The sequence below is a fragment of the Corvus kubaryi genome, unplaced genomic scaffold, assembly GCF_017639235.1.
Source record: "Corvus kubaryi isolate FWS band 111438036 unplaced genomic scaffold, C.kubaryi_AGA036_p1.0 37398, whole genome shotgun sequence".
Classification (NCBI taxonomy): Eukaryota; Metazoa; Chordata; class Aves; order Passeriformes; family Corvidae; genus Corvus; species Corvus kubaryi.
In genome coordinates, this window is record NW_024581137.1 from 41485164 (window position 1) to 41511853 (window position 26690).

Genomic DNA, 26690 nt, shown 5'->3' on the forward strand with positions numbered 1-26690 from the left:
AGCCTTCAGTAACACATTTCTTCCGTAGGGCTTGTATGAAACTGCGTCAGATATGTGTGGAGCTAGGAAAACAGAGGGCTGACCAGACTGATTCTATGGTTCCAAAAATGTTGAGTGCTGAAAGCTCATAACCAAATGTAGTAGTTTTGGCCCATATCCAAAATTTACATTGGAAAGAGAGCTAATTGTAAAGACAGTGAAGTAAATTAGAACAATTCCAAATAATATCACATTTACTGCTAACATAAATGTAACAGAGATTGGTTTGACTCATGCTGTTAAATCCGTATTCTTTTTTAAAATTTTAGTATTGAATGGGGTTTGCTTCAAGGCTCAGTTTCACAGTTTCAGTGTGGGTCAGGTCCACACTTGTTCCTTTCTGAAATTATTCTGAAAATGTTCTGTTCTCATGTCACCTAGGTTGCAAAACAGGACTATTTAAAATCTTCATAGCATTTAAAGTAATGAAGCAAAGTGACTTTCCTGACCTTTGTAATTTCATGGAGGGTGTGACTTAGAAGAGTTACATGCCAGGACATGTCAAAGGACTTTTCTATTTTTCTATTTTTTTTCTCCTAGCTCATAGCCATTAATATGTCATGATAATCTTGCTGCTGATCCTAGATATACTGCTTCTATGCTGCAGACCTGGGCCTTTACTGTAGTCATGGGTGACGTTGGTGATGTTAAGAAATCTTGAAACTTGTTTTCAGATCCAAGAAGCAAATCAAGTATAAGAGTTACTCACACCTTTGGATAACCAAATTCCTCCCTGTCAATCACCAAGACTTGCTTTTAGTTGCCCTCTAGACTTGCTGCTTTATTGAACAGAAGAACCTTCAGCTTTTAGCTTCAGAATATGAGGGAGGGAGAGAGGGAGACAAGCTTATCTCACACCTCTGAGTTTTCTATTGCCTTCTCTTTGCTCTTTTCCCAAGGAGGGTACTTGCATAATTTATCCTTTTCCATCTCTACTCTTAGCACTCATCTGGGAACCAACACATGATGTTTCACACGTTTCACAGTTATCTGTGGAGACTGATTTGCTAGGCCTATTATCTTCACTTGGAAGATATGGAAGGTTTACCCACGATGTTATTGAGCAACTCCAGAATCCAGAAAACCTCTCTCAGTTTTTCCTCCCTGTAGCACTCTGGCATACACAGCATCTGTAGAACTGATGTGTCTCAAGATCCACAGGGGGGTTTCAGCAGCCCAGTGCTCAGTCTCACCATTGAAGTCACTTCTCCTGTCCAGGAAGTGATCCACAACATTTTTTTTCAGCAATTAGTAGGGAAAAGACCCATACTGAAACACAACAGATTTTGGTTTGCAAAGAAAGTCACGTGCTGCTGAGTGCTGTAATGGTGCAGGATCAGGATCCTGCTGGATGCCCAAGTGAGCTCTCTGGCAAGATGAGAAATTAAGTTTGCATAGTTTACATTCCTTTCTTTTCACTGGTATTTATGCAGTATTTTCCAAATATATGAAAGAAAAATAAGAGAATTTGTTGATCTTTCTAATACAGTATAAGAAAAATATGTTATTTTTGATTCCTTTTCAAGGTTTCACCTAATAACAAACAGTGGTAAAACACTTTACTTGATATGTCTTTTTATGTGCCAAAAATTACTCTTTCTTAAGCTATTGAAATTACTGAAGTGCAGAGTAGGGAAAGACTTTGCATGAGAGAGATTTAGGACCCAAAGTACAGACACTTGAGTTCTGGGTTGTGCTTGTCAGCATAGGTTTACCTGCCTTCTTGAGGAAGTGCCTGCCGTCACTGCAGTGATTGAAACTGCTGCTGTGACCATACTCTGAGGGTTTATACCAAATTGCTGTACTCAGTCACCCGTGCTCATGCTGACTCCCTCCAGCTCCAAGAAAATGCCTTATTTTATGTCTGTGCCTTTGTTCCAGGAGCCTCAGGGATATAACCTCTAGGCTGTTGGTGCAACAAATTAAAGCTGGTAAATTCCATCCAGCCCCAGCCCACTTCTCCCTCCCATGTAAAATCCATTGGAATGACTGTGCAGCTTTCAGAAACCATTTTCACTGGGTGTATCTAGAGTAGCCATGCTGGCTTCTTGCAAGCAAAACTCTCCTGTTTGCCATTTTTCTCAAACAAGCTCAGTGTACCTGGTGGCTCATGCTCTGACTTTTCAATAAGCAGAGGGTTTGGATGTTTCTTAATTGAGTTGTGCTTGAAAGGTTGAGTGCATGCATGTTTGTACACAAAGGTGAGGCTGCTGCTCTGAAGGTTTAACTAGGATTGTGCTGCTGAGAAGGTCTTAGAAGGTGCTGTGAAGATCGCAGATGACATTTTGAATCTTTGTGAGAGTAAGACTTCCCTGTGAACCAAACCTGCTCACAAAGCTGTGTCCAGATCTGTGCTCATCAAAGCATGGTGTCACCTGCAGCCTGAGCCCCCGTGCCTGCATCTGCTTTCAGGATAGGTTTCCATGAATGCAAACAAGAGGGTGTTGTTGGACATTTTGGAGCCCTTGAAGAGTATAGGCAGCTTACAGAAACATGCAAAGTCTTTGAAGACTGTCCAGGGCCAAGTTTTGTTATGGAACCCAAGGAAACTGATTCCCTACGTGAAGTGGTGGGACACCACACCAGCAGCGGCTCCACCGATAGAGGATTTGCTTTATTACCAGGGCTTGGTGTTCCATGGCATGTGGCAGGCAATTGACAATGCACACCAGAAAGCTGAGAAATCCTCAGCATAAAATCCTGAGGCAAGTGGTAGGCATGGTGTCAGAATGACTGATTGAGCCATAAAAAGAAGCAAGTAGGTGCCTGTTTCCAAACAGCGGTCCTATATAATGGCAACATGCAGGGGAAACATCAGGGGAAAGATAAGGGGCTCTGAGGAAAAAAGTGTCAGACAGAGAGAAATAAAGATTTATTTAAAACAGGTAGAAGAAGGAGCTCCCTGTTCCTGGGGAGGTGCTGGGAAGGGTTAACACTCACAGGGGTGTCCGAGTCTGAGTCTGCCTGGAAAAGATGAGGAAGGCCACATAAGACTTGGAGAGGCCTTTTCAGTGCTTCAAGTTTTTGTTAGGTTTTTTTTTTCTTTCCTGACAAAGGAGTGAGAGATTTTTTCAAAGGTATTAGGTAACAAGGCTCCAGTCTACAATTTTTTGAGCACCAGAGGATTCATGTTACAGAGTTACCTGAAGATAAGCCAGCACTTACCCACAGTGTCTGCCTATCTCTTTACAAATGTCGTCGTGGTCTTTGGTCTTAAAGTAGATTTTAAAGTAGTAACATTTATCTGAGGGGTTTTTCTTTTCCTTTTCTATATCACACAAAACTTGCTTTTATACTATTTCTTAAGAAATGGTTTATGAAAAAATGATGTAGAATTTTCCAGCCCGCTGTCCTGAGACATATAAAATGCAAGGGAGATCTGTGAAATTTAAAACCAGACCACAGTCACAAATCAGGAAAAAAGAGACTCCCAAACCCTGTTATTATTTCCTAGGTGTTTCAGAACCTGTTGAAAACCCACTGGAAAAAAAAAGATTAAGGATTACAAATCTGCTCTGTCAAAAGAATTTTATCAGTTCGTATCCTTAAGGATACTAGTTATGGGGCCATTAAGTGTATTGGACCCTATTGAAGAAATCTGTTTCTTCTTGTAGAAAGCATCCTGTAGATCTTAAAGGTCAGGGCATAAGAGCCCTGTCAGATCTTCTTTTCAAGTCACATAGGTAAAGTTGATACAAAAGGAACATCTACTTGAATGACGCTCACTTTTCTGTGAGGCAATACTGCAGTTGTGTGATAAAAGTATGTAAGTATGTGCAGAGCTTATATAAGGGATTATTTCCGGGGCACTTACTATGATGTATATATGCCTAATGATGCAGAACATGCCACTGCACACTGCCAGACTTTTTAAAGTACCTAGCTTTTACATCAATCTATTTTTCCATTTTGCTGCTAATGCGAATGTTGCTATTAAGTTTTTATAATATGAACTATGTTTGGTTTTGGTTTTTGTTTCTTTTCAGACCAGGCAAAACCCAGTTTGCATGTAACATCACTAGACGATGCAGAATGTCTCCGATCTAAAGAGCTCCTTTCGACCCCGAGCAGTCACGCTTCTTCTCACTCAAAGTCCACCCGCAACATCCCTCGAAGACATACAGTAGGTGGCCCTCGCAGTTCCAAAGAAATACTGGGAATGCAAACCTCAGAAATGGACAGGAAGAGAGAGGCTTTTCTTGAGCATCTGAAACAGAAATATCCCCACCATGCCACAGCAATAATGGGACACCAGGAGAGACTGAGAGATCAGGTAAGGAAGTCAAATTTGTATCATGTTTTTTGTTTAACAGTCCTTATAACTCCTACAAAATTGAGTGTTACGTCATTACAAAAGGGGGGAATTAACAAAGTATGAAACAAATTTTTTGGATGTGGCCTGCGATTCAGCTGTTGCCTTAAGATTCAAAGAAACAATCATTAAAATTAATCTATTCAATATTACCTTGGAATTGTTTGTTGAAATTGACATTTCTGAAGAGCTTTTCATTTTTTTTAGTGCATACACAGAGAAAGGAGTGAAGGTGAGACTCTTGATCTTCGTGTATGAGTCTCAATCTACTTTTCACAGCTGAAGGGAAAACATGGAACAGCTGTTAATTTCTGTTACACTTTCAGTATTGGCACCACTGCCTGGGAGAAAAGAAAATACCTGCAGAGTGTGTCTGTATGCTTTAGCTGGCTCTGTTACACTTTCATTTGCTTTCTTTTCTATTTTTGAGTTTTGTAATGCAAACAGAACAGACTTACCCATAACTATCTACCTCCTCCAAGCAGCTTTGACACCCACATTCGTCTGTCAGCAGCGTACCTGAGGGTGGTGTGCCTCTCTGCCTGCAGTTGCTTTCCAGCAGCGAGCAGTAGTTGTAGGGTCAGAGGAGAGGTGACATGCTGATGTATTTCTCAGAGCAGGTGGAGGCTGTGACACACCAACTTTCTGAATTCAGGGAATGCCATGCAAGGATCTGTTCCTAACTCTGGACTCTGGTTTTGGGTGCAATGATAGACTTTAATCTCTTCAGGCAATCTACTGTCTATTCAATAATTAGTTTTTTTTCCATCAGAATTTGGAGTTTGGTCTACAAAATCTTGTGCTCATTATTCTCGGTTTAACAGCAAACCTTTTTGTAAAAGTTTTTTTCCCTTAGTGGTTTATAGGTGTTTCAGCACTAATAGCAAATTAATTGTAAATAAGCAATAAAAAGAAGTTGGAAAAATATTGCACACTGTTGTGGAAGCTCTTAGTGAATTCCAGGCTTCTTTGAAGCTTTGCAAACTTGAAAGGCTTTGAAGATCAGACTGCTACAGGTTTGGAAAGATTGTAATTTGTTAACTTAGCCCTAGAACTTCTCTTTTACAGGGTCTCTAGAGATCCCAGGTGCTATCACTGTTAGAATCCATCTGTATTCAGCTAAAATTGCTGCAAGACTTCAGCTCTAATGAGGATGATCTATTCCTTATTTTTAAACAGCTTTACTCCTTTCTTTTTAGAGTCTTGACTTTTTTCCTCCCCACTTATCTCTTCCATGGACTTTAGTGACTGTGTGGAATGTGCTGGGTGGTGGATAAAGATAGCATACAAATTAAATAAAAGGGGTGGGAGGGGGGTGAAATCCAGAGATTAGATCTTTTGGAGTCATGTAAATATTTAGTTCCAGTGTTGCAGACACTGCAAACCTCGTTTGAACAGCCTACAGCATTACGCCCTACACATTTTGTTATTTGAGACTTTTCTGAAGGCAATAAATTACAGAAGGAATGCAGTAACTGCTCTTGATATTTGTTTAAAATGTGTCTTCCTTGCTAATTTATTGAGGGTAAAATTCATTCTCCTGCTTCTATTTTTTAGTGATTAGACATATGTATTATATGTGTTGTGTGTAATGAGTTTTTTAACAACTTTATAACAAAATAACTTTAAAACTACTATTAAAGCATCAAAATGTATTTCTTGGAAGTGGGAAATACTGAAGACTCCATCCATTCAGCATTACTTAAAGAAGTATAGTCTGAACCAAAACCACATTAAAACATACAGAAATAAATAATACAGGTTGATTATAAGAAAGTTGCTTAGTTGGCATGTGATGTATCAACTGTCTGGCTCATCAGATGCAGTAAGACTATGATGATCATAGCATTACAATTCAGAGGGGGATTTTCTTACCAACTGTGTCTCTGTGTGCACACCCACATACCAGTATTTCTTGTGTGTGTTTGCATGTGTTTATATGTAACTGTATATAGATACACATAGGTATGTGTGTGTGTATATATATATATACACACAGAGCTCTGTGTGTGTGTATGCTTGTATGAGTATGCATACTGCCTGCTTTCTTAGCCACTCCATGAATAAGACTATAGTATACTTTTGCCTTTGAGGGTGTATATGTGTGTTTAGCATCCATGCTTCTTTTTTCCACCCATATATATGGAAGTGTGTAGCAGTGGTATGGAAGACAAACTACATGCACATGTAGTAGGTATGCATATGTAACATATACAAAGATGTATGGGAAAACACGATTTAAAATGTCACATTCTAAATTAAAATGTTGCAATTTATTTTCCAAGTTCCTTTCCAGGTTCCTTTTCTCCCTTCTTACTTCTGCAGCTGCTCCAATATCTGGAAAGTGGCAACATTGTCCATGGTGGGAATTTCCCCACTGTAGGATACCTATCAAGGATAGTAGCTAATGCAACACCATTTTGTAATCTCTCTGTCAAATGGTGCAGCTGAAACATGAAACACCCCAGTTTTTATGGTCAGGAGGTAGCCCTTGGTATATCTCATAATTTCTCTTCCAGATTGCTCTAAACTCCGTAAGGTCCACAACCAACAGAAAATCAAGATTGGTAATTGTCTGGTTTTTTCCTATGTGGACTTTCTTCTCTTGTCCATTTTAGCCATCAGTGTCTGAGTATGGCAGACTGACTCCTTGTTTGCAGAAAATAAACATCAGGGAAAAATTATTTGATGCTGTCACATCCTACTGTATCACTTCTACCAGCAAGGGCAGCTCTGAATGCTGTCTGCATCTTCCACTATGCACTAATAGTTTCCTCCAGGCTTCATTTATTCAGATAAATCCCTCCCTGGATGTGCCTCCTGAGGACCCATTTCTACTCTTGATAATCTGCCACAATCAGAAGTACAATCATGGCCAGGTAAAATGCCTGCAGGGATTACTGATGGTGAGCTAACGTGGTGACCTGAAACCTCCCAGCTGTGCACACAGATAATTTCTCCTCCGAAGGTTTGTTGCCTTGTTTGTGATATCCTGTTCTGGAAAGGAAAGCTCACAGAGGCAGGGGCCATCTTTATTTGCACAAAGGGGCTTGGGATACTGCAGCAAGGCAAACAGCCCGCAGCTAAGCTGGTCTGTGGTAAACTGGAGCGTGACTTTGCAGCAGCCTGGGAATGCAGACGTGCAGTGCCTTGTGCACCCCAGCACAGGGGAATGCAGCACCCAATGGCCACAGCTCTGCGACCCACAGCCTGGCAGCTCATCCTCACATTTGCAGGTTTTTCCCCTTCTAAGGTAAGTCCACAGCTGGGCATCAGAGCTCCCTCCACCTGGAAGCCTGTAAAAGTGAGGAACAAAATTTTTTTTTAGGTAATGCAAGTTTCTGCAGGAGCTTTAAATGTCTTACCTCTGCTAAGGCTGTCTCATCTGTGGTAATGAAAGGAAGGTGCTAATGTAATCCCCAGGAAAGTTAGAAAAAAAAAAAAAAAAAGAGAAAGCAAGAAGGAAACAGTCTGGGATGTTTTCAGTTTCAGACTGTGAATCATCTGCTGTGGAGCTCATGGTAGGACACAGTCACCCACTTAGGTGAGGTCGACTCTGGTCAGCAGAGAAGGAAAGAGCAGAAACAAGTGTAAAAGCTGGGTCTGTAGCTGCAAGGATGAAAAGCAGTTAGCAATTAAGAGGTTAAAATGCTAACCTGGCAATGGGAGGGGGTAATCCCTGCTGTGAACCTGTTTTACAAGTCACCTCTAAAAAAACCTTTCTGAGGGGCAGAGAACAAAAATGACTGTGTGGAAGTTTGTCAGAGCAGGAGTTTTTGAGCCTGGGGTAAGAAAGTGAGCTGGAAGAAGTTTGCCACAGCTTTCTTCAGTTGTTGTTTGACTAGGAAATAGGCTGGGAGGTGTGGAAGAGTCAGGAGCAGCTCTAGTGCTTCAGGCAGTGCTCCGTGAAGAAGAAATTTTCTTGGCAAATGAAATTAGATTTCAATCAATTAAAAACAAACCCCAAATCTTTCTGGTGCCTTTGGAGGGCCGATTGCCTAGAAAATGGTGGTTGAGGAGTTTTTGTTACGTTCATTTAGGTCTGAACATGACAGGTAACTCTGGCATCTGGGCAGGTGTGGCTAAGGTTACCATGGAGATCCATGATGTCATGCTTGATAGAGCATGTCAAGACAGCTAATCTAACATGTAGATGTTCAAAAAGTCCCATAGGCTAGGACTAAGCTTTATGCAAATAACTAAGTTACTCTGCAGGAGGGCAAAAGAAAACACGGCTGAGATATGGCGTGCATTGTACCTGGCAGCCTGAAAGGATTATTACAGACTTCATCATAAATTAAAACTTTTGGAACTAAAAGAAGAGGATTTCAGACCATCTCTGGCCTCACCTGTGGAATCTCACATTTCGGTAAATAAGCCTCTTTCTGTTTCTGCCCTTGCTGTAAAAAAATGCTTTTGAAATCGTGGAGTTTGCTTCACCACGTTGATCCTGCTGGCAGCAGGGCTGAGTCAATAAAGCAAGTTTTCTGGCAGGGCATGTTCCCTTTTCTCTTTCAAAAATGAGTTCTTTATTGAATGAACTAAGAATTCAGAATTATTTGAAAGGCATTGTAACTTATCATGTTGATTATATGAATCATGCTGCAAAAATTTCCTAGGTAGTGTTTTGGAGGAGAAACTAAGAATGGAGACACTGTATTTATTTGTAGATTATTGCCAGATGTCTCTCCTTTAACTGTTAAAATAGAACCCTAAAATTACAACAGCGTTTATTCCAGGATTTGATATCTGTTAAAATATTAAAGCTTTTTGGTTTTTACTTGAATAGCAGTATCAGTTGGTTAAGCTGACTTTGATTGTGTGTTTTGGTATCATAGGTAACGTTTGAACACTTCTTAATTGGTTTTTTTCTTGGGTAAAAGTACATTTAGTGGAGGGTAAACACATTTGGAGGTGAAAGTCTAGCAACAGAAAGGCTATTGGGACTTTGGGATTTGAGGTATAAACAAAAGGGGATAGTTTCAGTCCCTCTGGAGAGACAGTACACGCCTTGTGTTCTTAGTTGCAACCACTTTTGTGCTCACATCAGTCAGGACAGATCAGTAAACACCAGTAGGTAAGGGATGGCCCCCCGCTGGCACGGCAGGATATGATGTCGGGAAGCAGGGTTAGGGCTACAGAGTTCACTTGGTTCAAATCGCTCAGTGTGGAATGGGAAGGGGTAGGTCTGGGTGGGAAAGGGTGGGGACAGTGCCCGAGCTTAAAAATGTGAAAAGAGAAAAATCTTAATGTTCTGCCTAAGACAGCTGAGAGATAGAAACTTGAGAGGAACTTCAGTTCACTGTAGATCCTCAGCAGGATTTAGGGAATGAGGGGGCTGCAGAATGTGGTAATCACTTTGTCTAATTCCAGGTGAAAAAATAAAGGTTTTCTGATGTTCTGCATTGCTTGATCAGGCAAGGTTAAATAAACTTTTTTTTGAATGTGTAGTGACTTTTAAAGTAAAAGCATTGAAAGTACTAAAAGTGAAGAAATCACCAACTGATTTTTTTTTTGTCACAATTCTTTGGCTTTTACACCCAGTTATATCTTGAAACTGAATTATTCATGGAAAGTTTTTAGAAAATATTTCAATTTAACCCTTCTCCCAAAGTCTGAGTGTTAGTTATTTAGTACTTGTGTATGAACAAATAACAGTGTGTCAAATGAACTAATATATTTTGCATTCATTACGCTGTTGCTGGTTGATGCCATGGCATCAGGTAGGGAGAAATTGATTTAGTGTTAGTACTGCACGAACAATCTTTTGGTCTGTGCAAGTTAAAAAACAGAGTTTAAAAAATTACATTTAGGTTTAAAATGCAAAGAATGTGATTCTAATCTGGATATATATTGCTGCAGATTTTTCTAGTTGGGAGCATCCATTTCATTGAATTACTACTTGGTTCACAAACTGCTGTATTTACCGTGTCACCAAAAAATGCCTATTTGTATCTGAGAAGTCAGCATCATACAGCCAGAACTTGCTGTTGTGTCGGCATAGGCTGTAGGTATTTCTTCAGGAGAAAAGTAAAGTTTCAGAAGTTGTCTGAGGAGATTTCTCTGAGTTCCTGCCTCCTCTCCATCAATGGGCACTATCTCCCTGCCCGAATGGGACAGCGGTTCCCCCTCGTCCTGGGGCAGTCCGTGTAACCCAGCAGAGCACACTGCACACTGAGGAAGGGAGGCTCTCCCCAGTGTCCACACGTGTCCCCTGTCTCACATACATCTGGTGCAACAATTTATTGCTTTCCAAGGCTGCTCTAAGTTAAGGGCAACTGCTCATGTTTTATGCTGTTACAAGAACCTAAGAAAAGCTATGAAAATGAACATACGCAACATGATTACACGGTTAAATGTCTGCTGGATTCCAAGCCCTTAGTTTTTGTTTATGGAAGGACATGAGATGACATGTCCATTTGTTTTGAGCTGAAACATGCTCTTTAGCCCCTAGATAATGCTGTGATTGCAAGATATTTATAAATAGCTTGATAGATAAATGAACAAAGAGCTGGTTCATTAGCAAAGTAAAGTGGATTTACTTTGTATTTACTCAAAGTGAAAATGCTGAGGAAGAAGAATATTCCTAATAGAATGTCTCAGTGGAAAGTCTTTCAATTTTACCCTCTAGTTTATAAAAGTAAGGCAACATATTAAGGTACATATTAAACTACTAGCCCTAAGGTATCTCTGGGAGTAAATGAAGTTTAACTAGATCGTTAATACTTGCTTTGATAAATGTAAGTTTCTCCATTTATATCTATCAGTTAAAACTAATTTGAAAAGCTGGGGTTTTTTGAAAAAGCAAACAAAACAAAGCTGCAAAAAGGCTAATAAAGCAATTCCTTTTCTTTTTCCTTCCCTCCCCCATGCAAACCACACACCAGTGCAGTTACTTTGCCCCAACAGGATTAGTAACTTTTTTTCTGTGGCAACGCCTCTGCATTTTAAATAGTATGTATTGTTTGTAACTCAGAAGTCCCAGGTAGTTGTTTGTACTCACCTTTGTTCATGTGAATTTTGTACATATATTTTTCTAATCTAATTTTATGACAAGCAAAAGTATTTTTAGAATGCTTTGTATTCAGCTGACTGAATTAATGCCTGCACTAATCTTGTTCCAGTACCTATTGTTAAATCCAGTAAAGAATCTAGGACTTTGGTATCCCTTAAAGCGTATTTCAGGCAGCTGCCTTCAAGAGTGTTGCCCATGGAAACCTCTCCCAGTTATTGTAGACACCTGAGATTACTTAGGTTTCGGAAACTTAAGCTTTTCTGGCCCAAAATGTCCTGAGGCATTTATAGGTGTGTTTTTGCACATACTTGGTTTAGCCCTCTTTATTTCTGGGTTGCCTCTGTCGACAACTGCCAAAAGCTGCACCAAAACAGCCAGCAGGGCCCTGCTTGGGGGATGGGTTCAATGCAGCACTGGCTCCTTCAGCAGTGATGGGGAGGAGCATCGGCACAAAGGGTGCTATTGCCAGTGCTTTTCCTTCCAACTCTGCTTTTAAACCAAAGCACCTCTAGTTGCTTCCTGCCTGGCTCAGGGGTGAACAGCATGGGAGGCATCCTCAGGACACCATTCTACATGGGGCTTGTCAGTGGTCCCTAAATCCCCAAATTAATTTCAAGCCCCTTATCAACTTATGGGAGCAGAGTAAGTTTGACAGAAGTGATAATAAAGCTCTGGTCTACAAACGCTTTTGGCCATGCTGGTTTTGAGGAGGCGTTCTCACTTGGCCATAGCTCTGGAGGTCTCCTGCAGAAGGTGTGAGGAGCACTGCCTGGCAGATGATCACAGACAGAGGTGTTGGGTGAGGGCAGCAGGTTGTGCTGGTGGTAGTGCTGAGGTGACAGCATGACTTCCCTGGCCATGGGTCAATGCTCCCTTCTGTAACCGGTGATTAGCCTCAGTACTGGTGAATATTTGCTGTGTCCAAAAACCATTTCCCTGCAAATGGTTGTGAATATACTTGGGTTGTTCTTGTTGCTGCTGAATAGTCCTGTTACCTTCTCACTGGCAGCACTTTTGTGCTCTTTGCACAGTCACTTGGGATGGGAGCACGTATTTGTGTCTGTCATCAGCAAAGTAAATGCACCTCTGGACTATTGCTGCTGCTTTACAGCATTTTTCAGTTGATTTTCTAACAAAGGCAGATTGCACTGAAGCCACCTGATTAACTGGTTTGGTTTAACCATAATCACTGGGATTTAAATGTCTTTTCTGGGCTCAAATAGGAGAACAGGAGTAAATAAGACAAGCAAATTGCTTATGAACATATATTCCAATTTCCTTTGTCTTCAAATGAGTTGAGTACACCAGGAAAAACAGTGCTATTGTTAAAACTGTGGCCAACACCTGTGACTCTGACAGCTGTCCCTGAAATGTGTCTTTTTAACATTCACCCAGTCATGGTCATTGTGCCAGTTCAGTAAATTCAGAATCTGTGGTATTAAGTCTTGCATTTTGACATAGCAAGTTAATGCAGGGACTTTTGGTTGGTCAAGAATCTTTTGAAGGGTCCTCTTTTGGTCTTGTGGATTTTCTGTCCTAATTAGGACCTTTTGTGCTACTGCATTTTGTGTGGTCTCTTGTGCAGTGGATTGTAGCGATTCCAGTCAGTCACTAGGAGATTGCTGCCTTAGTAAGCACTGATCAGTGTTGTTTGTTGAAGTTTAGGAAAGATTTTCATTGGCTGATCAATACATGCCATGAGTGCAATTCACTTTAAAAAAAAAAGTCTAAAATTCAAAATTAGTTATGAAGGAAAGAAAGAGAGAAGCTATTCTCTTAGGTTATCTTTGGTTATCTTTGGATTGTGAAATCCAAAAGACCAATAATATGTTTTTCACCGTGAGTTCTGCCTCTTGAGGGCAGTTTCTTAACACCTGTCACGTGGTAGATGTGGGATAATCAGCCATCATGTATGTTCTGATCTTTAGCAGTTACAGATTATTTTGTCCCACATCTTGAGATTTATCTTCCAAAATTATCTTCTTGCTAGTTGTTAGACTGGATCTTCCTGATAACTACATGAGTGTCCAGTTCTGTTTTGTATTGCTGAATTCTTATGTTAATGTCTCATGACTGAAAATTCCAGAGCTCAATTAAGTTTTAAGAATATTTCATATTCTAAGGGGTTTACATTTCTTACACATACCTTTAATAAACTATCTTCATGCTCTTGCAATTATTTCATTCAAAAGAGAAAAACTAGTTGTACTTAAATTTCAGTTGAAGCTAAGTATTTCTTCAGTCTGGAAGGAGATATCTATCTTTCAAGAAAGGAGGAAGGCAGCAAAAGGAAAATGTGAAGAGTGGAAAACAGAGTTAAAAGGGTTTTTTTTTTTATTTGAAAGAAGTTGATTCTGATTTTAAATCCTACACGATATATCCATTTCAGATACACTTCCTGCCAGATGAACAAGCAGAGACTTTTCCAATTTGCACCTATGTTGTGGGTATGTGGGTGTCTAAAGTCTGGAAACAGACCTGCTGTCAGTGTTTATGTATGAGCTTTGGGCTTTCTTCCACTGTGCTTTGAAAGCATAATTTTAGCTGTATTTATTAATTTGTAGCCCTATTTTTAGTAACACAAAATACTATACATCAGAGTGTTGTAATTAGTAACAGACTACCCACAGAAGGAACAAATACTTGACTTTGATTAGAATAAGTAAAAAGAAATGTCACTTATTTCTCATTGGCTGAACAAATAAACCATTGCATGACATTGGTTGGTTGATTTAAATGAGAGTAAATATTGTTTGGAAGGAAGAATTATTTTTTAGAATAATGTAAAAAAATAATTAAAAACTACACAACTACACATATAACATAAATTCTTCAATTTAAAATGTGTACCCAAAAAATTAGAACACTTATAAAATTTCTTGTGGATCTAAACAAACTGTTTATTTTTTCTTTTTTTTTTTTTTTTACAGAGAAATAGTAATTTGAGTAAATTCTTGATCTACTTGTATTTCTATTATATATTTCCCTAAAAGTCTTTAAAGAAAAACTCACTCCAAAACCTCACAGATATTGTGTGCCAATTTCACTCTTTCATTATGGATATCACATGTTCTTTACTTTTTAAAAAAAGTTATTTCATACTAAAATTGTTTAATAGCTTTGCATTAAACAGACAACATTATGTCAATGTCTACTACCCAGTGATGTGGGAGAGCCTCTGTATTCTTCTGTTCTTAGAATGGGATCACCACAGTAATGCAAGTACCGTGACCTGTCAGTAACTACTGCAGTTTTTTGGGTTTTCTTTAGAGGATCTCTATTGTTCTGATTTTTTTTCAGCTACTAATCCAAGATGCCATCTTTTTGGCTAATACTAAGTCCAGCACTGGGAGTACAGGCAGGATGGTGCCTTCTGCCGGCCTCTTCCATGCTCCTTTGTGGGTGAGTGGAGGGTTTCTGCACTACACAGACCAGAGACTCCCTGTTTTGCCAGAGACATTTAGTGTGGTGTCTGTCACTGGGGAATTTAAATGAAAGCATGTGATAGAAACAGCATCAAACCTTTTTGGAAGTCATTGGAGAACCTCTCCCTTCAGAACATTGCAGAAGGGTGGGATGGGGTGGAGCAAGGAGGCGCAGATCACAAAAATGTTTTTCTTGGCCCTCGTGGTGCTGGTATTGATGTCAAAAAATTCCTGCTGACCGGGGTACAGTTGGCTCAAACCCCCAGCGGATTGTCTGACCGACGTGCTCTTCCTCTGATATCAGATGCAAGATGCAAGCATTTAATTTCTGGCTCATGTGTACTTCCCTTCTAATTTATTTTTACCAAGTGTTTTCCACAGCGGACGTTGCAGCCAGCGACTTCCCGCGCAGGCACCTGCTGCTGCCGCCGCTCCCTCGCACCCGGCAGCTGCCGGGCGCTGCTGCTCGGGCTCCCGGCCACAGTGTCCTAATCTCGGCCTGAGCAACTGGGTAAATCCCATTCTGAGCCTGGAACCCTACAGCAAGTGGAGTCAGGTTTCTTCCTGAGGCCACAGAATAGCTTTCAGTAATGCAGGACCACTGTAGAGGTCACATATGATACTTGGTTGTTACTGTAGCTTAGTTCAAGATATTTCACCACAGCATTAACTATTTGTATTACTTTGCTTTTTTACGTCTTCTTACTGTGCATGTTTTGCCCTCTTCCTTCATTACTAACTTGTGACTTCCTTGGTCTTGGCTATTAATCTTGACACAAAAGGGTAGTTTCCAGCCCATGTGCAAATGTATTTGCTCAATCCCCACCCGTGTGCGAGCATGCAACCATGAGAAACCAGTATTTTTTATATCTGACTCATTCACACACCCGGATGTGTAATGAAGTTGCACATCAGATGAGGCTCTGCTGCATGTGCACACCTATGGAAAAGTTGCACCAGGAGGAAGAAGGACCTGTGCTGCTCCTGCTTCTGCCCTTCCATGCTGGTGACAGTGTGCTCCTTAGGGGATGGCTTTTGGGGAGAAGGCAACCCCTTGTGCTCCTGTGGCACAACCGAGAAGAAAAAGGAACCTCTCAGCTCTTTGCTGCTCCTCTGGTGATTCTCCTGCAAGCCAGGTACAGCTGTGATAAAGAGTCAGGGCTTTCTTCTGTGTAAGAGAGAGTGGAAGATTTTGGATAGGCTGTTATATTCAAAACATTGCTCCCTGTAAGAAGGATTGTCTTTAAGGGTTCCTTATTATTATCCTATTGTCCATACATGTTTCTAGGTTGATTTTGAGAGGTGCAAAAAACTTTATGTTACTGCAGTAGTTATCAGATGTTTTTAAGAGGGAGACTGACAGTCTAGAGAAGAAGGGTTCCTCTTGAACCATGTTAAAATATAATTTGATTTTATCTCACGGTTTCAAAATTTGTCATATGCGGTTCAAAACCCAAAACGCTTTCTTCTCTAATTATAGAGAATGCAAGGTTTAATCATTTTATTGGAAGTCTTCCAGGACTCTGGACTTTGTGGGCTGTGGGAGTGTGTTTTGCTTTGGTTCAGTCTTCTAAATTGAAGGGTTAGAAAACAGACTTCTACTCTGAAGATACTTGAATAGTGAAGATGCGTGAGCTACTTTTTTTCTCATGTCTTCTGTAGCTTCTACTGTAATATTTTGGGTTTGACATATCTTTTTTCCTCTTGCTGTGACAGCAGGTATTGGTTCATTTTAAAGAAACCATGAACTCACAAGTTCAGTCTTGTTTCTGCATGACCTAAACCTGTCTCAGAGACATTATTTTGCTAAGAATAGTTCCACTTATAATATGTTAGACAGATTTCTTTGTTACTGCGGTATGTAGGCAAAGCCAGCTTGGAATTAAGGAAACTTTTCATAGTTTGTAAAAGGAGAACTAAGGAAATGAAGGGGGAAAAAAAAAGGCTCACAATTACTCAAACAGGTCCTTGTGAGATGCTTCTCATAGAGGGTTGGGGGGTTTTTGATGTACTTTTGCAGATTTCTCACAATACCTGTTAGTGATGTATTGTCAGAGAAAGGGCTGAGGTTTTTTGTGATGTGTCACAGCAGTGTGATTTTGGATGTAAGAACTGGGGCAAATAATTCTGAACTGATACCAAAGAGATTTTTTTTTTTTTTAAGGTGATCACTCTCTGTGATGTCTGTAAGGAGATGCATAAACTTCTAGATTAGATTGAGTTGCTGTGTAGCCTTTTAAACACACCAGACTAAAACTAATGTGGGGTAAAACCTACAGATCTATTGAGTCACCTGGCAAAACAAGGGCAGTTTAGATACCATTCTTTAGCTTACTGTGGTAAGATAAACATGGAATTCTAGGTATTTTCCACAATAAAAGAACTTATGTGGTCTTTTGATCTGTGCTTTCTGCTGCCACTTGTCAAACTTCCCTGGATACTGCTAAAATGTCTGTGCTTTTGTTATTGTCCTTCTCTCTCTCTCTCTTTTTTTAATTTTAGGAACACACTATTAGGTTTTGAGAGCAGAATAGTTTCCCTAACTCTTAATTTCTTCTGCAAAAGCAGTCAGACAGAAGTTATCAAGCCTTTCAAATGAGGTTTGTCTAGCCACTACTTCTTTGTTTTTCAGCTTATCTTCCCTGTGGTTTGAAAACTTTTTTATATGTCTGGGTTCTGTGATCTTTCAGAAGTCTTTTAAAATGCAGTCATAATTTCAAAATGTTCATTCTGCCTTCAGATACTTTCAGTGGAGACAAGGGTGATGATCTGGTTTTACTTACTTCAATATATGGCAGGGAGCTATGTTTGGAAGCCTAATCTCACATACTGTTTGACTGCTCATTTAACCAGAACAGCCAGCCTGATTTCACATTGCTGTCTCTGCCAACCCACAAAATCACCTACATTTGTTCACCCAAATTCAGCAAAGAATCTGAGTCTGGCAGCGTTCTGTTGCAACAGTCAGATTTAAGCAATTTTATCTGAAATCCAGGAGGGAGGGAAAGTTGAATAAGAATTATAAGGGAAAGAAAAGTCTGGATGGGCCAAGGAGAATGTTTTGCTTTGAGTGCATTCTAGGTGTGTTGGGTGTTGCACTGAAGAGCAAAACCATTAAAATCCTTTTGAAAACTAATGACTGGCACCAACTGCAAGGTTAACAGCATATTGTGGTATCATGCTCAATAAAAGCACATAGTTTATCTTTTACATGACTAGACTGCCTTGGTTCACAAAGGGAGAATTTCCAGTTTCCTTGTTCGTAACAGGTAAGCAGTCATAACCATAGCTCTGCTATTTGATCACGTGGAAGTCCTGGCACCAAGATGCATTGTAAAGAACAAATTTGCCCAGACTCATAGCCCATGCGATCCCTCTTATCTCTCCTGTCACTTTGCTCTCATCTAAGAAGAAGATCAACCAGTTGTTTCTCATTTAAGCTCCTGCTTCAGACAACATTAGGCATGATGCTCAAATATTCCCCATAGAAGTAAAGCTGGTTGTCAGCAATGTAAAAAGGCACTGTTTTTCCCCATTGCCTTTCCTAAAAGCTCCATGTAAATATACAGGCAGTTGGTTTTTAATAACCAAGCTCTTCCTGTTGGAAAGTCTCAGTAAGTAGGAATATACAAACATCAAACTGACTTCGCTGTCCCAGGCGGGTGTTTGAGTTAACTGCTGCTCATTGAAGATGATTTCAAAAGCATCTGATTAAAATGTTAATACAAGTGCTGTATTTCAACGTTTTTTGGTTTGGTTTTTTTTTTACTGATAATATGATTGCAATTTGCTTCTGTAAGTCCAAAGTGTACTGATCAAAAGAAAAGTGATGCTGAGATCTGGAGACATTGTGGGAGTTGTACTTCTTTTCCTTAGCCTAATCCAAAAAGACACAACCAAAACAAGTTAATAATTCATCATATTGGAAAATTTCTTAAGTAAATACTGCACTATGAGCTCTGTTTGACTTGAGGGAGAACAGCTACTATACTTCCACTTAAAAGAGAGGGGGATATTCCTTCTTATCAGCAGAGCTATTTCTTTCCTGACAGTTTGTGCTGGTCAGAAAGGATAAGGGATAAGATCACAGGCCACATAACAAGGCCTCTTGCCCCCTTTTTCATGATTGGTAGGCTGAGAGTCAACAGGACAAAATCTTTATTTATTTCTCTGACACACTGCCTTGCTACTTCACATGAAAGCAGTGCAGTCTTAATCTAAGGGGTTTTGTACAATTTGAGTTAATTCAACCATTAAGAAGCACATTGTTTAAAGATTTGCAGATACTATTTCACAGGTCAAAAAGCTTCTGAGAGATTGTTCAGCCACTGCATTAGATAAACAAAATTAGAGCAAACCATGATGCAGTTGTTTTGCTCTTTTTTCTTTGCAGGGTATTTTGTTTTTGTCTTCCCTCTTATATTACAGGTTGCCACAAATCATTTGTAGAATACAGTGACCTTTAAGAAAGACTAGTAGTGATAAGTGCTTAGGGATCATCGTCTTGATAGCTGGTAAGAGAAGATTATTGTAGCAGGAAGTTATCTGAATGATGAAAGATCAAAAAAAATACAGATTCCTCCCAGCCTCAACCCCTGGTAGAGTAGCCAGAGGTTTATTAGCCTCCAGGAGGGCTGGACTACTGGAATGGGTCATCTGGCATGGTTTTAGGCCTGGTCATTGATACCAGCATAGTTTGTACACCTCCTCCTTGAAAACTGAAATCAGGAATATGATTTACTGCAGACACAGCCAGGGGGAGGTTCATAATCTGGATTTTTCCCTGCAGAAATTTCAAGGAAAATGATCAGGGTGCCTTGAGAATTGCTGGCCCTTGGGATTAGCACAGAGAGAAGTAGGTGACATTTAACATTTGAAGAAATCCATGGATTGCTTCAAAGTTTGGTAATAAAGTGCTCTCACCTGGGTTTGCCAACTTGAGTTTGGTACTCAATCTTATTTTATATTCTTTGTAAATTTGTGGTGAAATGAGTTCATTTGGGAGGAGGTAAAAATAGCTAGAAGTTAAGATTTTTCATATAGAAGAATGTTAAATGTCATCTCTTGAAACAGTTTTTGGTACTACATTGACAGGCAGCTTTTACAGAAATGTTTCTTTTTACTGGGGTCTGGACTTTGGCAAAGAAATCCATTCTGCTTAAGCTGCCAGCAGTTGCAATACAATTTTTTGCCATAGGAGTATGACATATTGTCCTGGTAGGTACACAGTATCTTGTTACAAAACCAAAGTGTATCTCAGCCTCAGAGAGCATATTTTAATATGACGTTATCTTCTGTTTCCTCAATACTTCATCATTAAAATAGACAGGGAAGTTTGGCAAGCAATCCTGTAAAGATGTGAAGAGTGACAAGTGAGAGAATGGTGATTTTACAAAGAAAATTACAAATAAAACAGATGAGGAGAGACTTTATTCAGATGTGTAAACATATCCTTTGGGCCAAGAGATAAAGCCAGAGGTAATGAACTGTCAGACCCAAGTAGCCACCTTAGGAAATGTGAGAGTGTTTGTGCACAGACAAATGTGTGCTCTGCTCACAGTTCCTGCTGTGAGTCTGCTGTGATGATGCAGAAACCTGCAGTAGTCTGCAGAGTGACTTTTTAGGGCTAAAGAGTAGAGCCAGTTGATGATTATGAGCATGGTGTAAATACGTGATATATGTACGTGTTTAATATACCACAATCCTACATGGGTAAAACTTTTCACAGGTTAAGACTTTAAGAGAAGATACTGGGTTGGTATTGAAAGAATCAGCAGTGGCATTACAAGATCAGATGACTTTGTAAAGTTTTGCCTTAGCTTTTGAAAACTGCAATGGAGAGTGGAGCAACTGCATTTGAGCAAATGTGTGATTGTGTGTCATAGAAATGCCTAAGCTGAAAAGGGCCTCTGGGTAGCATCTGAACTGCTGTGGAAAGCAGAGGTTTAGATTAGGTTATCTACACCCATCAAGCTGAGCTTTGAATATTGCCAGTGAAGGAGTTTCCACCACTTGTCCAGGTGGAATTTCCAGGAACAAGGTAAACTGTACCCTGGAAAATGGTAAGTCTGGAAGGGATGTTAGGAGCTTTTTATCTTTCTGATTTCACAAGAGTTCCTAGTGTGATGCTATCATAAAAGGATGAGTTATTTTCCAGGAAGACAGTGATTATATCCTTACCTCTGGATGTGCATTGTGACAGGAATGCCTGCTGTAGTTTCAGAGGCAATACAGAAGATTTGGCAATACAGAAGGCAATACAGGCAATTGCAGAAGGACATCCAAAAGGTTTGAGATCTCATCACATTACTTCTCTCAGAGAGCCATGATTTTTTACCCATTGACTCAATCAAAATAGAGATCCTCCTTGATTAAGAAATGTAATTCTCTGGAAGCAGGAGAAAATATACTGAGTTTATATTGGCTTTTTAGAACAGCAATAAAAATCATAACAGAAACTAATGGTTATAGCTGGAGAGCTGGGCAGATTCAAATCAGGAGTAATGCACAATATTTTTCATATAGAAATGATTCATTATTCTGACAAATTATCAAGGGAAGCAAGAGGTTCTTCATCTCTCTAAATCTTTGAACTATGACAGGTTGCTTTTCTAGCTGATATACTTTAGTCAGACAAAATTTACTGATGAATAGGGGTGATTGGCAGAGACTCATTGGGTGCTCCTTGGCCTTGGTTGTGCAACTGAGGCTCTTGGCTATTCATGCAATTTTAATGTTTCAAGGGGTGTTCACATGGAACTGAGTTTGACCCAGCTGCTTTTGAATATAGAACTGCAATAAGAATGATCTATTTTAGAAAAAAAAAAAAGCTTTATTATTTGAAAAATTAGGTTGATGGAAAATCTAAGATTAAAAATAAGAGTGGTACACAAAATATTATAAGAAAAAGAGTCAGAATGAATAAAATTAAGGTAAAGGTAGGATAAATAGTATTTGCCATTTACAATTAGAATATTAATATATATATTATTGTAATCCTAGGCAGGATACCAATATACAGCTATCATAAACAAGCACAAGAAAGGCTCGTGTGGTCGCCACCACAAAAATTTCCCAGCCTTAAATGCCGTTAATTCTGAGGAGTTTTTTTTACCGAAACTTTGAATTTCACCTCAGTTATTCCATTGGAAAATTCTTGCTTACAGCAAAAAACAGTAAAATTTTTGGTAATGTTAGAGATCTCAGGATTGGTCCATCCTGAAGTTGATACTTTGAAAGGTACCACCAAAGTTCCCCATTGCTTCTTCATGTGCTGTCACAAGTAATAGATCTGGCTACAGTAAATTGTTCTGAACAAGGACAAGACTACAGCAGTCAAGAAGTAACCCACAACCTAATTATTTTGGGGCATGGTAGGGTAAGGAGGAGACAAAAAAACCTCCCTTCACTAGAGCAAGGTTCCACAATGGATAGAAATGTACCTGAAATTGGGACTTTGCACCATTTGACAATTACTTGTGGGCACAGCAGAATGAGGAATGGGACTCTGTCTGAGGGAAGGTGGTGACAGAAATCAGAATGAGTTTTCCTTGAGAGAACAAGAACAAAGTGAACAGAACAGAATGAGAAATTTCTGTTAGGACTCATGTCAGAAACAAAGAAAGGACAAGTGCCATGTTAAAGCAATATAGGAAATCTCTAATCAGAAAGTAATTCTTGATATGTTCTTGTAATCATAGCAGTATGTAAAAAAATGAGGGAAAGAAATGTAATGCACATGTGGTGTAATAGGCCAGAGGCATAACATGGATCTGTCAGAAAGGCACACACAGCTTTAGAAGGGGTTAAGTGGATGGCTGTGCACCAAAGCTGGTTGCAGCAGGAGGGGAGCATTTTGAACCCAGGGACTGAGGTCAGTGAGTGCTGCACAAAGCTGCTGGTGCTGAGCAGTTTTGTAGCTGGGAAGGCTTTCCTAAATGATGTACAAGAGGTCTGTATGTCTGTGCCTGGGAATTCAGGCTGCAGTTTGGTTGTGTGTAGCCCGGCTGAAGGTAGGTGGGGGGTTCTGAGAGGGAACCTCATTATTGTCTGTAAGGATCTGAAGGGAGGATGCCAAGGAGGTGGATCCAGTCTCTCCTCAGTGGTGCCAAACAACAGGCAACAGGCAGAAACTGATGGACAGGAAGCTCCGCCTGAATATGAGGAAGAAATTCCTTACTGTGTGGGAGACCAAGCACGGGAACAGATTGCCCAGAGACGCTGTGGAGTCTCCTTTACTGGAGATATTCCAGAACTGCCTGAACACAATCCTGTGCCATGTGCTCTAGGATGACCTGCTTGAGCAGGGAGGTTGGACCAGATGACCCACTGTGACCCCTTCCAGCCTGACCTATTCAGTGATCTTTCCACTGTGTGGGTAGATGGGGTTTGGCCTAATGCTCCAGAGACCATCTGAACTGTATCTTCTTTAAAATACATGTACACAAGAATATATAATTTCTTTATTGAACCCATCAGCAAAAATTAAAGTTTTAGTGATTTACAATTTCCAACCAAGTGAGGGGTAAATTTGTTGTACTGTCAGTCGTAAAGGAGCTAATCTAGCTCTGCTTTCTTTCTTTAGTGCCTCTTTCCTTCTTTCTTCGCAGATCTTGCTTCTGTTTTGAGAAAACCAGATTTGTAATAAAAATTGATAACGGCCTAAGTTTAAAAAAAAAAAGCTGCCTCTATCCAGTTTATACTTTGTATAGTCTAGACAGTCTGCATTCATAAATATCCTGCTATGGCATTAAGCTGTAGCAAGCTTGACAGTAATAAAGAGAACTAATTTTTCCCCATGCTGCAGTGGTGGGCCTTCCAGGTTTGTGTGGGTGACCCCCAGAGGTTTGCAATATCACTGTCAGCTGCCCTGGCTCAGCAAAATAAGCAGAAAAATTCATCTCCGGGGTCTCTAGGAGTTTAAATGCAGAGGAGGGGAATTTGTAAAAAAGAAATGCATTGCCAAGAATTCAGAACAACATTTTCCTGTTTTTTTTCCTGAAATTTCAATCTGAATAAAGCAAATCAATCTCAATTTTGTCCCAGTCTCAGCAGGTACCTTTTAAAACTTTAATTTGCTTTATTTATTTATTTGTTTTTTAAAAAAAGCTCTTAATTTTAGTGGTATTCCCTAATTTTGGAAGTAGAATTTCTGAAATGCTGTGGAGAAATTTTGTCTCGGCCAACAGGAGGAATATTGAAATGCTTTGAATGTTCGTATTTTAATGACGAGTACCTACTTTAGTATATAGACTGTTAAAATTTGGATCAGTTTCAGATGAAAAGTTGGCCACATTTCTGCAGACGAGTCAAGAACTAAGTCTGTGAGCGTGGGAGTTCATTCATTAACATGGTACTTTGTTAAACTGAGTCTCTTAAGCTCTGCTCCCAAAACATTATTCCTTAAGCCCCTATAAAAAGAAGCACCTTTGAACTGAAATTTTCACAAGCATGAAAGTTATATTTTGTTTCCCAGATAATTGTGATCTAAAACATTTCTTTGTACCAAGAGTATATTAAACTCCCTATAACATTCATTTCAACCAGTAGTTCCTCTCTTTTAAAAGAAATGAATGTTATATAAAATAGAAGTCTAGTGTCCATGTCACTTTCAATTCTCCATCTGTCATGAAATAAGTAATTTAAAGGAAAACAAAGCATCCAGAGTATGTGCTAATGAGTCAAGTGTACAGTTGCTTTTATTAGAGTTCTTGGTGGGGCTGAGTATTATTTTGCACAGGCTTTTCGAGCTTTGCTGACAGCTACAACACACCTGTAGGGTGTGGGTGGTGGAGTCCCAGGAAAATAATACCAAAATGCACCCTTGACGTATGTTATGCAGTACTGGGTTTCTGTCTGTACTTTCCTGAGTTTGGGTCACATTCTCTGCAAAGTCTCCAGGCTGTGTACAGAGGTTTGTGGCTGATGAGAAATGTGCTTCCAGTATTTCTTGCTGCTTGACCTGGGTTGTGATCATTTCTGCCTGTAGTTCTCAAGGCGTGGATTGCTAGTGCCTTATAGGCACTGGGAATAACACTATGCTTATGGAAGACCTTTAAAATTACATGTTAACCAGCAAGAGAGAGAGGGACTCAGTTTGTAAATCTCCTTGAAAAGCACACTGGAGTGTGAAAGTGTTTTTCCTCCATCCCCTTGACTGTACTGCTGCTGTAAACCCAGCACAATGTTCACTAATCTTCCTCTCTACAAATATCCACCCTAAGCTTTGTTCCAAAACTTGGTGAAGCCTTGGTTTTGTCATCTCTGGAGGCTTCTGACCATTTCTTCACAGTCTGAAGGGATCAACATTGTCTGTGGTGTACCCTTTCCTTCCAGGACTTGTGCTTGGCTTGCATGGCTCCCTCCTGCCAGAGAGCACTGAAGTGAGGCCAGCTACCAAATATGTGTCTGAAATGTGTGCATATTGTATATTTAAATTAACAGACTCTCATATTTGTATATAAATGGTACTTTTAAGCTATTTCCTTCATAGAATACCAAAAGATTCCTTCCTCCTGTTACTGTGGTGAGGCTGGGGAGCCTGTAGAGGGGAGGGACGGCTGTGAAAGCACGAATGAGTCTGGGGAAATGTCAGGGACAGCCTGTGGACCTGTGCCATCAGCCAAGTGTGTCCAGGCAGCAGTGACCTTCAGCGTCCCTCAGCCATCTCATGCCAGTGGCCAGGGTCAGTGGAATCACCACATGACCTTTCCCATGGGAAAGCTTTCTCCCACAGCATATTTGTGGAAGTCTCTTGTATTCAGGCTTGGAGAGGGGGGAGTTGGCCTCTGTTTACGCTAAGGAGCAGATTGGCGATTGCTGCCAGTGAAGCATTTTGCTCAGCACAAAGCTGTTTGGATAATAAGATGCTAAGATGAGGATATAAGAGTTCATACCACTTTAAAAGTCCATGTAATTATTTTAAATACTGGAAATATTACTTGAAGAAATGTCTCTGTGCTGTTGTGTCGCAAGAGTGAAACAATAGCACATTTTACTTGAGACCTTGAAAATATTTTCGTCTTTCTAGTAAGATTGATACAACTTTCCCACCACTTGCATTGAAAGTTGGCAAGATGCTGAGGAGCAGTTAGAGTTTTACTATTTAAGTTAACTTTGCAATCATGTTTGTACCTGGATGGAGAGACATGATTTACTCAACTGTGCATAAGGAAATTTCAGCTGTGGGAAACAAGTCTTAGAATGTGTTTACTTTTAATTCTTTTCTTTGCTGAAAGTTGAGGAAACTCATACTCCTAATTTAAATGAACATCAAAATTTCACTCAATATCTTAAAAAAAAAAAAAAAAAAAAGACATGTTCTACCACACCTACAACTGGTAGAGAATTTGAGAGAGATTGGTATTATGATACGTGATACCGGTTTATAATGAAGGCAGATATTGTTTTAAGAAAACAAATCCAAAAAGTCCACTTTCTGCCTTATCCAAAATTTAAGGCTTTAAGTTGTATGAATCACAGAGAATTTGACACTGGCACACAAGTATTTTAAAAGCATTTTATATCCCTTAAAGTGGTGACCAGCTTTCTATTCAGTTTTAATACGTAGGGAGAGTAGCATTACAGATACTATTTTAAGTTTTGTGATGTTAACTAGAATTCATTCAGCTGATGAGCCAGGGCATGAAGGCTTTCTCTGAAAAATAAAAGAAGAAATAGAACAAAATCTTATCCAGATAGAACTGAGCCAAAGGGGGCTATTCAGAGCTGTGAGTACAACAGGGATGCATTTAGGTAGGAAAAAGGATGTCCACCTGCTAGCTTCAAACACTTCTTGGCCCCAGGAAAGACAAGCTTTAGTCTTAGCTCTTCATCCAAGATCAGTAGGTAACTGTACTAGTTTGAAAACAAACCAGTGGGAGGCACTAAGTCAGAATAA

General features: G+C 39.8%; 1 protein-coding gene across 18 annotated transcripts in view; it reads left to right on the plus strand.

Moving 5' to 3' along the window:
• Window positions 1–26690, plus strand: part of KIAA1217 (KIAA1217 ortholog) — a 364764-nt gene that overhangs the window by 188575 nt on the left and 149499 nt on the right. For 17 of the 18 annotated variants that reach the window (XM_042042936.1, XM_042042934.1, XM_042042929.1 and 14 more), the window contains one exon: window positions 4026–4312. In XM_042042936.1, the coding sequence (XP_041898870.1) occupies window positions 4026–4312 (287 nt within the window). Of the gene's footprint in view, window positions 1–4025; window positions 4313–8514; window positions 8721–26690 lie in introns of those variants that run through there. The other variant, XM_042042944.1, reaches the window with a different exon arrangement.